This window comes from Puma concolor, chromosome E4 (assembly GCF_028749965.1).
Source record: "Puma concolor isolate L17-30 chromosome E4, mPumCon1.1.hap2, whole genome shotgun sequence".
NCBI lineage: Eukaryota > Metazoa > Chordata > Mammalia > Carnivora > Felidae > Puma > Puma concolor.
Window position 1 is genome coordinate 25,944,507 of NC_141683.1, and position 16,930 is coordinate 25,961,436.

At 40.5% G+C, this 16,930-nt stretch overlaps 1 protein-coding gene and 1 long non-coding RNA gene across 3 annotated transcripts in view; one reads left to right on the top strand and one right to left on the bottom strand.

Annotated features, from left to right (window-relative positions):
- On the bottom strand, positions 1-1,962 carry LOC147572510 (uncharacterized). Its single transcript, XR_015246049.1, has 2 exons — positions 1,695-1,962; positions 1-589 (listed from the first exon to the last, which is right to left on the bottom strand). It is a non-coding gene; the product is annotated as an uncharacterized LOC147572510 (long non-coding RNA).
- The window catches only part of NUCKS1 (nuclear casein kinase and cyclin dependent kinase substrate 1), a 27,985-nt gene continuing 11,377 nt past the window's right edge, over positions 323-16,930 (top strand). Inside the window, exon 1 of one of the 2 annotated variants that reach the window (XM_086693902.1) lies at positions 323-569. In XM_086693902.1, coding sequence (XP_086550028.1) covers positions 553-569 — 17 coding nt within the window. In that variant the 5' untranslated portion in view covers positions 323-552. The remainder of the gene's footprint in view (positions 570-16,930) is intronic. The other variant, XM_086693901.1, reaches the window with a different exon arrangement.

The following is a 16,930-nucleotide window of genomic DNA, read 5'->3' on the forward strand; positions in this document are numbered from 1 at the left end:
TGACATTGAATCCCGTATAAATCTTTTTTTCTAGTCGTTCCAAGATGCGACCTAAAACGAATCTGCAATCCTGGAGTGGAAACCAGGGGGCGGGCCAAGCAGCGACCATTTTTGTTTTGCGGCCGTGCACTCTCAGAGCATCTTGACTAACAGGACCCCACGGAGGAGGCGGGGCCTATCAGTGCGCGGGGCGGGGTCTGGGAGACGTGATGATTCAAACGGACTAATGAGCTCCGCGCATCTGGCAGAAGCCGCCAATGACCGGGCGTGATGGGGCGGAGCCCACAGGCCCTAGTGGGTTTGGTTGCAGCGCGGCTTTGGCGCATTTTCGGCTGGTTTGATTCATCCATTTTGAAGAGACGGGGGAGCGGGGGGCTCGTCTGATTAAGGGGCCCTGAACCAAGAAGCAGCGGAGTTTGAGAAGCCAGCAGCCCGGGGTTCGGCGGCAGCGGCCCCATCGGCCGAAGTTGGGGGGGGTGGGGCGCCGAGCGCGCGGGGTGGGGGGGGTCCTGGTCTTTGGCTTCTCGACTCGGTCCTGTTTCGACAGCGAACATGTCTCGGCCTGTCAGGTCAGTGCGGAGTCCGAGGCCTGGAGCGGGATGGAAAGGGTTGGGGGTGAGTGGTGAAGGACTGGGGGACAGAAGCCTGCAGTCGGCCCTCTCCAGTGCCACGCACGGCCTCCTCCCTTTCGGGGCCCGCGCGCGCCCTTGAGCGTGGGGGGCCTTGCTGGCTCGCGGGGCTGCGCGGGGGTGGCGGCCGCGCGCCCATGCGCGCGCTCCTCCCCACCCCGCGCCGCTGCAGGGCTCCGGGCTGCTCTGCTGCCTCCCCCACCCGCCGCACTGGAGCGGGCGGGGTGTTCCCTGAACCGCCAGCGGCCGGAGGGGGAGGGGTGTGAAGTCAGCGCCCCCACCCAGGCCCCACCTCCTCGGGGCCAACCCCTTGGAGCCTGCGGGGAGACCGGCTGAGTCGGGGCTCGGCTCCCCACCTTAAGTGAGGAGGGGCGGAGACGCCCGGTGGCCCCTTGCCCCCTCTGCTTGCGTGGGGGTGGGGGAACTCAGCCCTCTTTCTTTAGCGGACGGGGTGTTCCATGCAAAGGGGGAGGGGCGGTACTGCCGCCGGGCCCCGCCTCTGTCCTCCAGGGTCGCTGCAGGGCCCCGCCTCCCGGATTGGGCCGGGCGTGGGCGGGACCCGTTCTTTTCCCCTTAGGCAAAAGTAAGAGCTGGGGACTGGGCCTTGGAAAATGACTGCTGCCTCTCCCCTAACTCGGAGTTCTGAGCGGGTTAACCGCCCCCACTCACCCCCCCCCCCCCCCGAGTTCGCTGTTTCCCTCCGACTAGAAATGTCCTTCCTCGGGGAAATGTCCCTACTCAGGAAGGTGCGGGTTAACAGCACGACCCAAATCCCGTGTGGTTCTCGTTCCCGCTGCCTGTCTACGCTCACTCGGTGTACGTGTCTCAGATGTTTTTGTAACCCTCTCTTTCCCCCCAAGTAACCTGAATGATAAGGGGTCTAGGTTCCGGTAACCCGTAGACTTGATTCTGAGAATTTCAACAAGTTTGCAGTTCCCCAGCGGACGGTGGAATCGCCCTTTGCCGTCCTCCTGGCTATTGTATGGAATGTGCCATTTATGGAGGGGTGTGGCTTAATCCAATGTGTCGAGGCCTTTAAAAGGAGGGCTGTTGCAAATAACTTACTTTTAATGTAATGTCCGCGACGCTTTCGATGTAAGGAATTGGCGGCTTCGCATAGTGTTTTCTAGATAAATAGGCGAAGGTGTAGATTTAAAATGTTAACAGTTGTTGCTTCCCCTTCTTCCAAGTTTTGTGAGAAACGGAAGGATTTTGACCTAGAGCTCTAGAGAGAGGTTTGGAACCCGGGAAGGGGTTTTGTTCCACACCGATCTGTCTCCTGACTAGATCATCCGTCTCCAACTGGTGGTGGTATGGGACTGCATACTTCTACGTTCGGGGTGGGCATGAGGAGAGTGCTAACTAACTACCACTGCTTTTCTGCCTTCTAATTTCTACCCTCATCTCTGATAACTCACCATCGCACTCGGAAGAGTTTTGCCCACTTTCTGGCAAGGAGTCTGAATAGATACTTCAGATTATAGTGTGCAAATTTTTTTTGGCATGAAAATTGATCAATGTATCCCATCAATTTATGTAGAATATTTTCTTTAGGATCAGGTGAAATAGACAATATCGTAATAAAAATTTGATTCATCTGTATTGGCTCTCCTGTCTCTGGAAGTAAATTACTGTGTGGTGAAATTGGGACTGTTTTTCTCTACCTTTTAACGTCAGTTCACTAGGTTTTGATGACTTTTTATATTATTGTGTGACTTTATTATACTCATCTGCCTCAATTTGTGTTCCCAGATTTAGACACTGGAACACGAACAGCACTTTTTTTATTTGGAAACTTTGATTTTTTTAAATATCACCAGTTGGGGATATATTAAGCACGGATCTTTCTGGGTTTTTTTCGAGGCATTGGGACGTCTGCACAAATTTTTTCTTGTTCGTTGTGTTGTTAAAAATAAATTTAACTGTCTATTTGCCCCTAATTGAATGAAATTAATATATTGGCTTTTGGGGTCACTTTCATAGTATTTTAAAGCAACTTGGTTTCTCATTATATATTTTAGTGATTGAAGTCTCTTTGTAACTTTTTTAAAAAGTTTTTAATATACTCATGACCAATAATAAAGCAGAAATAATTAAACTTGAGTTTGGTGGTTTGTTAAATTTTGCAACAAAAAAGTCTTATCTTAGGGAAGTGCTTTTGTTCCAAGGTGTAAATGAAGAATCTGTATACCTGAGGGCATTTAACAAAAAAGTTAATGGTCAACATTGACCAGAGATACCAGAATGATCAACCCGTTTAAAAACAAACCGAAAAAAAAAAGCGCAAGTTGGAAAATGAGTGTCGGCACATTTTTTAGGGTATGTTTCTGCCCTTTAGACCTATATATAATTTTGAAATTTTTCTGCTTTTCATACTTAACTGTAAATATTCATTTTCATTTAAATACTAACCTGAGCATTTAAAGAAGTGTTAGAAATGTACTAATGGCTGCTTGACACCACTTTCCATATGAAGGGAGTGATGAACTGATAAGCTACAGCAGGTTTTTCTGTAGACGTGTGTGCAACACTTACCCAAGTAGTTTTGCTCACACAATATTGCTGTCTTTACCTTTTACAGCATCTGACTCACTGTTTATAAATGAGCTCAAATATTTTAGGCCTTGGGTTCAATTTTATAGTGTAAAATTACAGTCTTGGAGCTAGACAGAAATTTAGGCAAATTCATTTTACAAGTGACTCAATGGGGACCTGGACCAGTGAAGTGCCTTGCATCACACACTTAATGAATGCAAAGGTTGGGCCTAGAATCGAGATTTCTTAATTCCCAGGCCTACTCATCCTCACCCTTTCCAAATAATCACTTTATCTTCTGCCTGGTACGTATTGATGTTATTATAATATACAGCACTTTTAACCTTTCAAAGTGCTTTCATGAATCTTGTGAGGAAGGAAGGAAAATGCTATTACTTATAAAAGATGAGAAAGAAAACCGATTTACTGACTTGCCCAGACTAGAAACCAGGTTTCTTGAAATTCAGCTTAGTATATTCTCCAAAGATCCTCCCTTTTTGAAAATCATCCAAGGCATTCAGATCAGTGTGTGTTCCTTTCTGTAACATAAGTGTACTTGGTATCTGGTTGTCTTCTGTTGAATATACTTGGAGATTGCAAGGAACCTTTAACCTTGAAAGTTTAGATGTGAAAGCATAGGTTCATACTGGTTGATACAAAATTATTTTAAGTAAGTTTTAAATAAGCAGTTTTGTTCAACTCAATTTAAAATAATTTTCCAAGATACTTTGTAATTGAAAGTATTTTTTTAATTAGAACTTCAGAGATTAAGTCCAGTTCCTTCAGTTTACCAGGGATGATTTATAAGCCAAAGAAATTATAGTGTAGAAATAGGAAAACTATTTAAACTGTGTGAGTCTTCGCTATTTTCCTTTCTACTAGATTTGCATTTACGGTATTTGATTCCACATAGAATGTATTACAGGTCCACAGTCCCTGTCTAGTTTGAAATCATGAAGGCCATGTGTGTTTGGAAGTTCAGGGCTTTTTTTCAAAAATGTTCAAAGTAATGGTGCCTGTACTGTGCGTTAATGTGCGATCACTAGTGAGCTCTGCAGTAAGGCTCCTATAATCAAACACCATAGTGACTCTGTAATAAAACAATTTTCACACACAAAAAAATGCAACTAAAAAGCCCAGTTGTTTAGGTAAACTGAAACATTTGGTTTTCAGAACTGTTTAAATTTCTAAATTGTGAATTAGAGATTGTGGGCCTTTAACCGCAGAAGTACCTTTCTCAACCTTCAATTTTAGAAAAAAACACACTACAACTCAAAAGAGTATCACTGAGCAACTTTTTTCGTGCCAAGTATCCTGGCAGATACTTTACACACATTTCACCATCTTGCAAGAACTCTTCAAGCAAGGTATATGTTATTCCCATTTCATACAAAGTAGCTGAGGCTTGGCTAAATGAACTGGCCCAGTTCACCTGTTAAGAGGTGAAGCAGGACTTCAAATCCAAATGTGGCCAACCCACAGTCAGTGTGATCTTCCCCGTGAGACACACTGACACAGGCAACACCCTCACAGCGCATCTTGCGAGCGCATCTTGCCATCTTTGGAAGGGGTTACATAACGGTTCGTAAAGTTGGAGAAGACCAAATTTAAAATGGGGGAGAGGGTGAAATGACAGTTTTTTGGAAGGAATAGAATATGTGAGGAGGTTGAAGGAAGATAGCCCGAATGGAGAGGGAAAAGCAGCGGGGGAAATAGTGGGACACTTGTGGGAAGAAATGTGAGCATTAGATAAGTGACATTGCTTCAAGTGTGTGTGTTTTGTAATGCAAGGGTGTGTACCCCCTGGCTAATTAAGTGAGTAGATTTCATAGCCACCTAAAGGACACTATAAGAAATTTAATGAACTCATTTTACATACAATTATAGTTGCAGAAACGCCAGAGTATTAGCTAACTGAATCCAATGTGTGTTAAAAATGTATATGAGCAAGCTGAATTTGTCCCAGGAACAAAACTTAAAATCTGTTACTGATGCATCATTAAAAGACAGGGGGCACCTGGCTGACTCAGTAGAGCATGTGACTCTTGATCTTGGGGTCCTGAGTTCCTGACCCGCATTGAGCATAGAGCTTACTTAAAAAAATAAAGTTTAAAAAAGAAAAACCATGGTATTTGGAAAGATTCAACACTCATAAAATTCAGCATGTTACAATTAGAAGGAAAATTAAGATTAATTAAAAATTGGAGTTGATTTAACTTGACAAAAGTTACAAACTAAGGTAAGTGATTGAATTTTTAGTGTTTTAAAAAAAAATGTTGTGGGGAGGTATCATGTACAGTGAAAGAAACCCTGGGGATCAGGAGACTTGGGCTAACTTAGGTTTATATAATGGAGATGTTGCACTCCATCAGAATAATAGAAACTTGCCCACAAAGCATTTTGCAATTTTCATAGGTTTCTTCCAACTCTAGAAATAATGAGAAAGTAATTTTGAGTACAGGGCAGTTGGTTTTATTTACTTATTTATATGGTCTGTTTTTCCCAGAAATATAAAACAAGGTCACCATACTACATAATTCCAGGACACCATACCCTAGTCCTGTGAATGGCGCTCTTCTGGAATAGTAAGAATTAGAGCCTGCACAGCCAGATGGGTTGCTTTGTAAACTTTGTTTACTTGAACTTAATAATAATGAAGCTATTGAATATGCCGTGAAGTGTTACTTCTGTTTGCGTTTTTTAATTCTCAGCTGCAAAGGTAGAAATAAATATGACCTCATTACTCCAGATTATGAAGAAGTAGCTTCTTGGATTGTTGAGACTAGAGATAGCACTTAACAGACCGCCGTGTTGTGCACAGTAGAAAACATTTGATGTAGCAGCAGGACCACTTTGGTCAAACCAGGACATCCCTTTGTTTTGTTTTGAAAAACCTATTCCTATCTGGATTCTAGGAAGTAGAACTGATGGTTAGAATATTGCATTGACATATTTTTAAATAACTACTCTATCTAAGTAGCCATAATTATAGGTCTTTGAAATACTTCAGGCAAAGAGACCACAGGTTGCCAAAGACCGTATCTACTGGGGATTGCATATTTTTAGTTGCTGCTTCGTGCACATCTATTTTTTGAATTGTGCACCTCTCCAGTTCCCTGCTAAGCAAGGTGATCTTTAAGATTTCATCTGTCAAGCTAAAATGACCCTGAAGATGAACTACTTGAACTAAATATTAGCTCCACTTGGAAGTTAAAAATCCACTTTGCTATTCATTGGGCTGGGATAACAAACATGGCTGGCTGGCTGCCACAGATAAACTGCAGCTGTAAAGACTTACAACAATCCTCCTTCTGGTGACTGCTACTCCTACTGAGAAGTGAGTCTCTAAAAGAGACTGTCAGAAACTTTGCTGTTTGAAATTATGTCAGAATGAGACACCACACTTCTGTCAGAGCTAGGTCCTTTTGACTTGGAGAACTCAGTTTACAACTTCAGGGCTTCAGATGAGTTGCTGGACCCAAATTCCACATCTAACTTCTCTGCCAAGAAATACGATCCACTTTGTGGTCAGACCTGATGTTAACCCCATTACACACATTCTTACTGTGCTTCAAGCCCATCAGGACACTGCTTCGTGTAATTTCCCCAGAAGCACCTTTCTCCAGATCCTTTTATTTTCCTCTGTATGGTGAGGTCCTCCATACTTCTGATATGCCTCTGCCTTCATTGTAATGAGTCACTAAACCTGACAGGCTACAGATTTGTGCCTGGTGATTGGTTTAAGACAACTGGAAGACTCCACTGAGCTTCCTGAGGTCCTGCTGCAGACAGGACTCTACCTTGGTAGCGTGGGCATCTGAGACCCCTTAAGTCTCACCTGCTTGAGGTTTCTCTGTCCCTGAGTGCATAGGTCTTACACTCAACTTCTGTTGGGAAAAATCTCGCCCCTTTTATTTATCTAATACTATATTCTGCTCACTGAAATTTGTGTGTGACTTTTAAACAAAATAATTTCCTATATGGAGAGAGAGTGGTGAACTGAACATATGTTAAGAATAAGAAGTGCCATGTAGGAGTTAATATTTATTCATCTGGACTGAAACATTAGCAAGTTGATAAAAGATTTAGTAGGGGATTATGACAATTAGCTAATAAACGTGCCTGGCTCATCATTCAAACCTTCACTCCCTTCCCTTTGCTACAGAAACTAGAAACTCCATCCAAAAACCTTAGGAACGCTTTCCTAAATGTTCATTTTACTTTGTTTTTTACTTTTTGTTGTATCTTGTAACTTTTTGAATTTTATGTTTAATTGTAAATAACAATGGTACAAGATGCAGTCAAAGGAGTCAATCTTAGCTGATAGGAACTTGAAGCTTACGATGAATGAAGCAGTTCTAAGAAATTACTCTTAGTTGCGTTCAGGTATCCGGGCTTCTAGGAGTTACTGTTCTAATGTCTCTAGAAAATTTGGCGTGTAAATAATCTTTGAGGACTAGAAGAATGGGGAGAGATAAATATCCTAAGTTTTAAGCGGGGAGAGTAGTTCTACAGAAACCTTATGTAGATCTGAAGAAACTTCATTAGTCTCTGTTGTGCAGAGTTAGATTTATGAGCGATTAGGAAAGGAAGATTTGAGAGGTTGCAGGCATCAACGGTGCCCTGTGGGGTATTGGGTTAGTTGGGCTTGAGCTGGAGAATTCACTTTACCGCTTAATAGCTTGCAGTGATAGGAAAGTTACTTCGCCTATCTGAGCATTAGATTCTTCAGATAAAATGGAATTAATGTTAATTAGCTCCTCTTGTGAGATGATTGTGAGGATTAAGGGAGAATTTAGGTGAAGTATCTGGTGCATGGTACTAACTGCTGTCGTAATAATTTTGAATTCAGCATCGTTTCGCAAATGAATCTCATAGGTCAGTAGTCTTCGTAATGTCCACTTTCAGGGCCGTCTCAAACATTGATTCAATTTTTTATTTTTAAAATACTAGTAATTTTAGGGGCACCTGGGTGGCTCAGTGGGTTAAGAATCCACCCTTTATGTGGCTCAGGTCACGATCTCGCCACTGGTGAGTTTCAGCTCTAAGATGGACTTTGCGCTGATAGCACAGAGCCTGCTTGAGATTCTCCTTCCCCCTCTCTCTGCCCCTCCTCTGTTTGCGCTCCATCTCTCTCTCTGAGAAAAAGAAAAACTAATAACAGTAAAAAAAAGTGAAAGATTTTTGCGATCTGAAGAGAAACCAAGAGTATAAAGTACTGGTAATTTCAGAAATCAAAGTTAAGCAAGTTTCTTTAATGCAGGATTTTCAAAGCTTTAACTTGTTTTAAGGAGGTGATAATATCCACATTGATCTGGCCAGGAAACCTTTAGAAAACCTATCTTGACAGAACACAAGTTGGGAAAGTCTGTAATGAGAAAATTCTTTAAATTTGAAATTATAATTAATTCATGCTCTTACAGTGCTGCTGCTTTGACTTTTTACTGGCTGTGTTTTATTTTGTGGTTCCTGGGAATATTTTCGTTTGAACAAAAAAGGTTTAGTTTTTAAAAGTTTAACTGTCGTTTGTTTAAAAGAAAATAGAGTAAAAGAATACTGTACTGGGTTTCTCTTTCAACAAGGGTTTTGACAGAGCTTCATATGAAGAAGTCCTTGTGGGGAAGATAACGAAATGTTAGGCAGAATGCTAGTTCATTACGATGGATTTGAACCTCAATAGCCATACCCCGATTAATGTCAGCCTGAAAGTACATTTCTACTGATGACTTAAAGGACTTTGTTCTTGGCCTGTGTTGACTAAGTTTGCAGATAATAGGAAGTTGAGAAAGATAAATATGTTGAAATGAACTATCAATATACAAGATGGTTGTAAACAATTCTTTTTTTTTAATTTTTTTTTTTTTTTTGAGAGAGAGAGAGAGGGTCAGAGGATCTGAAGCAGGCTCCCTGCTGACAGCAGAGAGCCTGATTTGGGGCTCCAACTCATGAACCGTGAGGTCATGACTTGAGCTGAAGTCACACGCTTAACTGATTGAGCCACCCAGGCACCCCCAAAAAGGTTTTAGATTTTGGGAAAAAGAGGCTTTAGTTATTGGAATTGCAATATCCAGTACATTGTGTGTTATAACAGCCCAAAAGGCAATGGAGATCTTGGATTGCATTAGTACAAATATAGAGTAGAATAGGAGTAGGAAATTCTGAATCCTGATCTCTCTCTTTCCTGCACATACACCTTTATAAACCATATTGTTAGGGTTAGATTGGGGCACTACTTGATAGACTTTACTAAATCTGGAGGGAAACAAGGTCATGAGGATGCTTGAAACAAGTGATGGGGAAGGGTTAAAGGAACCCTAATTAGCCTTGAAGAAAAAAGCAGAATCTCTCCTATAAAGTTAAGGACTATGTGGAGGAAGGGTTAGATTCAAACCATGGGATGGGGCGCCTGGATGGCTCAGTTGGTTAAGCTTCCAACTCTTGATCTCCGCTTAGATCTTGATCTCAGGGTCCTGAGTTCAAGCCATGTATTGGGCTCCACACTGGGCCTGGAGACTACTTAAAAAAAAAAAAAAAAAAAGATTTAAACCATGGTAGATGATAGAATCAGTGAGTGGACTTCAGAGGCAGATTTCGCCTTCTTGGGAAGAACTGTTTCATTATTGGTGTTTTCTTAGTATAGGCTGCCTTGTGTGGGAGGTTCATGAAAGGTTCTTAGTCATTCCCTTCTAGGGACATTTGTTGATAGGATAATAAGTTTGGGGTAAGATTGGATTAGATGGTCTAAGGTCCATGTAATGGTCCATGTGGATGTACTAATGTCCAAGGTCTATGTGGATGTACTAAGTAGCTCTAGTACATAAAATACACTTGATATCATCATCATATCACCCTACCTCCTGCCCCACCACTGGCTGCAAAACTTTGATAGGTTTTAGGAGTGCTTAAGCTTGAAAACATATTTTTAAGATACAAGAAATTAGAGGTGCCTGGCTGGCTCAGTGGGTAGAGCATCCAACTCTTGATCTCAGAGTCATGACTTTGAGCCCCCTATTGGGCATGGAGTGTTTCATAATAAATGAAACAATTTTTTTTTAAAGATAGGAGGGGGACTCTCCCTGGCTGGCTCAATTGGTAGAGCATGGGACTCCTGATCTCAGGGTTGTGAGTTTAAGCCCCATGTTAGATGTAGAGACTACTTAAAAATAAAAATCTTAAAAAAAAAAAAAAAGATGGGGAATTAAAATGGGGAAGAGATGTTATTCTTTTGCCACCAAGGATCAAAAACAAACTTTTTTGTAACAGTAAAAATAAGAACAACTTTAGAAATCTCCTTTTGTAATCCACTTTTTATTCTAGAGTAGTGGGTCTCAAACTTTTTTGATGAGGTCGCTACACACAAGAACAAAAACACCTGAAATAAGTTGCAGGTAACTTAACTGTTACTTAAAGTAGAGTTTTCTCTGATATTTTTTATTTGTTGTGTTGTTGTTGTTTTAATGCTGGTTATATACCAATAAATTCATTTCAGGACCCAGTAGTGGGTTGTGACCTATCGATGGAAAAACATTGTTCTACAGGATCTCATTTATCTGAGAAAATGAGATACTACTACCTAGGTGATTAGTGAAAAGAACAATGTTGGTTATTTTTAGGTTTCTCAAAATTCAGATTTCAAATGTGCTTTAAGTGCCTAATGAGAAACTTGTTAAATTCTAGGTTAGCAAGTTGGGTTTTTTCATTCCTCTTCTCTGCGTTGACCAGCACTTGAGGATAAAAATGGAAGTGTAGTCTGTTGATAAAACTAAATTATGTCTACAAGGCTCTCCCATTTGCCCTGAGAAAATGGTTTTGTGCTCTTCTCGTAGTATCGAGCTTAGGGTGTCAATTTATATTATTATATGTAATTGTTGGTTGCTTGTTATGACTCCATATTTTGATGTGCAGTCTTGTTATAAGTAGAGCTGGATTATGTGGTTTTAGTTTTCTCATCTGTAAAGAGGGTTAGGAGCGCCTGGCTGGCTCTTGTCAATAGGGCATGGAACTCTTGATCTCAGGGTCATGAGTTCAAGCCTCCATGTAGGGCCTAGAGCTTACTTGAAAAAAAAGAAAAAAGAGGGGATTAGATAAAGTCCTCCAAAATTGTGATGATTTTCATCTCAAACACTGATCCTTGACTCTTCAGAATGTTGGTGGGAGGTACAACACAACCTATTGTTGTTTGGGTCTTAGACAGTTACTACTATAAGAAAGAGCATTTGGGGTGTAGACCTATCAGTAAAAATAAGTTGATGATTAAGAGAGTGGAAGAAGAAATTCCCTACTGTTTGTGAGTTGCTTGAGTTACTCACTCTTGGTGCCCAAACCAGATCTTTTAGTATTCTTTGTCTAGCTTCCCACTTTACCCCCCCCTTTTTTTTTTTTGCCCTTCAACCTGATGCAGAAGTGGGGACTTCTCATCTCAGAGTTCTCTGGTGACCTCTCAGGAATTGGTTCACTGTGACCAAGGTACATTTAGAATCTAGACAGAGATTACATAAGGTTTTAAAGTAACAGCAGGCATATAATTGAAATTTTTGTGTTCCTATACAGTTGACCCGTTGAACACTGAGTTTGAACTACCTGGGTCCAGATTTAATGCAGATTTTTTTTTTCAATAAAAACAGCACAGTATTATAAATCTATTTTCTCATCCTTATGATTTTCTTTTTTTTTTTAATTTTTTTTAATGTTTATTTTTTTTTAAATTTTTATTTATTTATTTTTCAACGTTTATTTATTTTTGGGACAGAGAGAGACAGAGCATGAACGGGGGAGGGGCAGAGAGAGAGGGAGACACAGAATCGGAAACAGGCTCCAGGCTCTGAGCCATCAGCCCAGAGCCTGACGCAGGGCTCGAACTCACAGACCGCGAGATCGTGACCTGGCTGAAGTCGGACGCTTAACCGACTGCGCCACCCAGGCGCCCCTAATGTTTATTTTTTATTATTTTTTGAGACAGAGAGAGACAGAGCATGAACGGGGGAGGGGCAGAGAGAGAGGGAGACACAGAATCGGAAGCAGGCTCCAGGCTCTGAGCCGTCAGCCCAGAGCCCGATGAGGGGCTCGAACTCACGGACCGCGAGATCGTGACCTGAGCCGAAGTCGGACGCTTAACCGACTGAGCCACCCAGGCGCCCCAATCCTTATGATTTTCTTAACATTTTCTTTTTTTCTAGCTTACTTATTGTAAGAATGTATTATATAATACATATAGCATAGAAAATATATGTAAATCAACTATTTATATTATTGGTAAGGCTACCTGTCAACAGTAGGCTACTTGTTAAGTTTGGGTGGGGGCTGTCAAAAGTTCTACTTGGATTTTATTTAAGACATATTTTAAAAGTAAGTTAATCATCGTGTTCATTAATCATCGAATTAGGTATATTCAACAAGGCTGTGGTATTCTGGGTGGAACAAGTTAGTACTTACAAGTAATGAAAGCTGCTCTTTGTTGGTTAGTTGTGCACCTGATACTCACAACAATCTTGAGAGATAGGTATTGTTATTCCTATTTTACAGGTGAGGAAACTGAAGTTCAGTGAGGGGAAGTAACTTGCTCAAGAACATACAACTAGTAAGTGGCAGAGCCAGGATTTAAACCCAGTTCAAAAAATCTGTTTTTAACCTCTATGCTATATTGAAATTTTGTGTTGTCCTCCCAGTTCTGGTTGTCCTAGTCGTTGATGCTATTTTACACTGAAGAGTTGGTTTAGCTTTGGCATTTAATTTATGTAATGATATTTCGAGGAAGGAAGAATGTGTCTTTGTTTTCAACTAGAAGTAGAACTTCTCACACCTTTAGACTTAAGTATTACTCACGAGTGTTGTGTTTCCATCCCAGTATATCTTCTCAATTTTTAGTTTATAGTGGAGTAAGTCCATTAAAAGTGCATTTCCAGGGGCGCCTGGGTGGCGCAGTCGGTTAAGCGTCCGACTTCAGCCAGGTCACGATCTCGCGGTCCGGGAGTTCGAGCCCCGCGTCGGGCTCTGGGCTGATGGCTCAGAGCCTGGAGCCTGTTTCCGATTCTGTGTCTCCCTCTCTCTCTCTGCCCCTCCCCCGTTCATGCTCAGTCTCTCTCTGTCCCAAAAATAAATAATCGTTGAAAATAAAAAAAAAAAATTAAAAAAAAAAAGTGCATTTCCACCCTAAATAAGGTAAATCTCCAAGTAGTGGAAATTGTAATTCTGTTACTGTTTTGAAGCATCTTTAGAAGACAGGAAATGAACTGAGTTGTTATTTATAAATCATTATAATGAGTTACTTATGAATGACCCATTTTCATAGATCTTTTATTTAAATTATTTTTTCTTTTCCTCTTTAACACTTGTGGATGGATACCTTTCTTTTTGCCTAGTTATCCTTAAATTCGCTACTATATTCATATTTGCATTACTCAGGTTTTATAGTTTCAGTGAAAAATGACATATGCAAGATAATTCTGATAATTTTCACATAATTCAAAAAAATATTTTCTGCTTCAAAGGAGGGGGTGGCCTTTGAATTTAATTTTGAAAAATTTAAATTTAATTACTCCTATCAGTATCGTTTACGTGGCATTTTTTGTAGTTCTGCTTGTTGAAAACTAGGATAGAAGAAAATGTACTAAATACTTGCCTTTTTACTTTTTTAGGTTTAAAGTAACGAGTTATTTCATATGGACAAAACTAGATTTTCCTGTCACTAAGGGCAGTGGGAATTAAATATTTGATAGGCTGAAGGCTCACATATAACATCCTCTCTCATGATGCCTTTCACCCTGAACCTTTGCACATGCTGAGTCCATTCACTCATCAAATGCATCATTTCTTGGACTTGGTGTTCTGAATGAAGGAGAGACAACCCCTGCCCTCAAGAAATTCACATTTAGTAGGGAAAACAGACATTCAGTGGATTGTATAATTGTATCAATAAAGGATTAAAGGTGTTGAGAGGAGGTGAGGTTGTATCTGATATGACTGGGAGTTACACAAGCAGCAGTGTAGGTCAAGGAGCAAGAAGCATGACCAAGTGTTAAGAAACAACTTTATTGGAGGAACTACAGATTTGTAAGTGGCTTGATTAAGTGGCAAAAGATGAGGCCTTCAAAGACTTTTAGGAGATTAGATATTATCCTCTCAAGTATTTTACAAAGCTAGGTTTCCAACAGAGTTCTTAAATTTGGCCCTAAGAGCAAAAAATTAAAAACATTTGAGTGTTTTCTTTTTACCTTGCTCTGTGGTAAAAAGAAAAGAAAAAAATGTGGGTATAAGACCATTGATATCAAGAAGCTCAGATTAGTGAAGAAAATCAATGGTACAGCAATAGAAGCTAAGATGTGTGGCATACAAAAGAGTAGGTGATTATTTGCAATTGAGAAAAACTTTTTTTTTGAACTTTAATAATTTTATTTAAATTTGTGGCATAGGGGCACCTGCCTGGCTCAGTCAGAAGAATGTTAGACTCTTGATCTTGGGGTTGTGAATTTGAGCCCCATGTTGGGTGTAGAAATAAAAAAATAAAAATTTATGGCAATAAGTAAATAAATAAAGGCATACCCATTTAGGCCATCAGTTCCAGCAGAGGAAAATCTGACACCCAGGTAAATTATGTGATTTGCCTCAAGTTCTAGAACCAGAACCCAAGATTCCTGTTAACAAAGATTCCATACTTTTTACCATAAAATTCCTTTCTGGAGTGTTGCTGTTGATAGACTAAGAAGTAACTATCATTAGCAAACTGTTATAAAGTTGTTTATGTTGAACCTACGCCTAATTTGATCAGGAAGCTAATAAGCCAGTGTGTTTACTACTTTCTTTTCAAAACCTTAAAGTAGCTAACATGTTTTCTCTTTTGCAAGTTGAAAATTCCAGTTTATTCAGTTGTTCTTCATAGGACATACCCGTCACCATTCTGGTTACCCTTCTTTTTATAGTCTCACAGGATGTATCTATTGATAGATGGTACCCAGAAATTGTACCGTTGTTTTAGTTGGCGACCCCACCAGCATGGATAAGCTAGAATTATTATGCCTGCAATTTTAGAACCTTGTACATTAACTAGTAGAGGTTAATATTTCATACTCCCTCTTCTGGATACTTTCCTTCCTCTTGTTACATGTCCCATTTTCCTTGATCCTAAGTAATGCAGAAAATTGTCATCTTTACATGATGATCATAATACTGTTTTTCATGGCACCTGTCATTAAAAAAATCACTATGTTGCTAGAACATAATAGGCATTGAATTACTAGCCCCCCCATAGTCGTTTTTTTTTTGAAACAAAATATTTTATTCTTTTTTTTTTAATTGTAAAATCACATAAAATTTACCATCTTAACCATTAAAAATCTTTTTTAAGTTTATTTTGAGAGAGAGAGAGAGAGATGAAGGCACATGAGGGGGGAGGGGTGGAGAGAAGGAGAGAGGGAATCCCAAGCAGGATCCCCACAGCTTGGAACCTGACTCAGGACTTGAACCCACGAACCTGTGAGCTCATGACCCGAGCCAAAGTCAGACTCTTAACCAAATGAGCCACCCAGATGCCCAACCATCTGAACCATTTTTAAGTGTACAGGTCTATAGTGTTAAATGCATTCACACTGTTGTACACCCAACCTCCAGAACTCTTTCTCTTGCAAAAGTGTAACTATACACATCATTAACTCACTATCCCCTCCCCCCAACCTTTGGCACCTACCATTCTTCTTCTTTCTATTTTTATTTTTATTAAAAATTTTTTTTTAACATTTATCTATTTTTGAGAGAGAGAAAGAGTGAACAGGGGAGGGGCAGAGAGAGAGGGAGACAGAACCCAAAGACTCACAGAGCCTGATGTGAGAGTCAAACTCACACACCTTGAGATCAGGACGCTTAACTGACTGAGACACCCAGTTGCCCCTATTTTTATTTTTATTTTTATTTTTATTTTAGAAGAGAGCACCAGTCGGGGAGAGGGGCAGGGAGAGAGGGAGAGAACATCTTAAGCAGGCTCCACGCTCAGCACGGAATCAGAGATGTGGTTCGGTCCCACAACCCTAGGATTGTGACTTGAGCCAAAGTCAAGAGTGGGAGGCTCATCTGACTGAGCTACCCAGAGGCCCCACTTAACTTTTTTTTTTTTTTAAGATTTTTTTGGGGTGCCTGGGTGGCTGACAGAGAAGCACCTGCTTGGGATTGTCTCCCCCTCTTTCTGCCCCTCTCCCGCTTGCACATGCTCACTCATGCATGCCCCCCCCCCCCAAAATAAATAAGTAAACCTAAAAAAATACCAATTTTATCTTATTTTAAGTAATCTCTATACCCAACAAGGGTGGGGGACTTAAACTCCTGAGTCACATGCTCTACTGACTGAGCCAGCCAGGCATCCCCACTGTCCTTCTTTCTTTCTCTATGAATTTGACTACTCTAGATATCATGTAAGTGGAATTAATGGTCATATTTTTGAAATTAGCTTTCCTATTACAATGGAATCCTTTATATATAAACCCAGCTGCTTGTAACAAAACATTTGGAGCATGTTTTAAAGTTTTGCATTTTGACTTACAGAGGCAGTACAGTGAGAAGATAATTCATTGCTGGTAGACTAAAGAAAAACAGAAGGCAAAATTCCTTTAGAGCCTATCTTTCTTGTCCAAAGCCAAGGGTATGGCTATGCTTTCTTCCCTATCTAAGCCCCAAACATGTTTTCAGAATCCATCCAGCCCTCCACCTTCCATGTTTGCATATTATATATAAACTGTACGTGTGCTTGAATACTGCACATCCTGTCTTTGGATATAAATGGT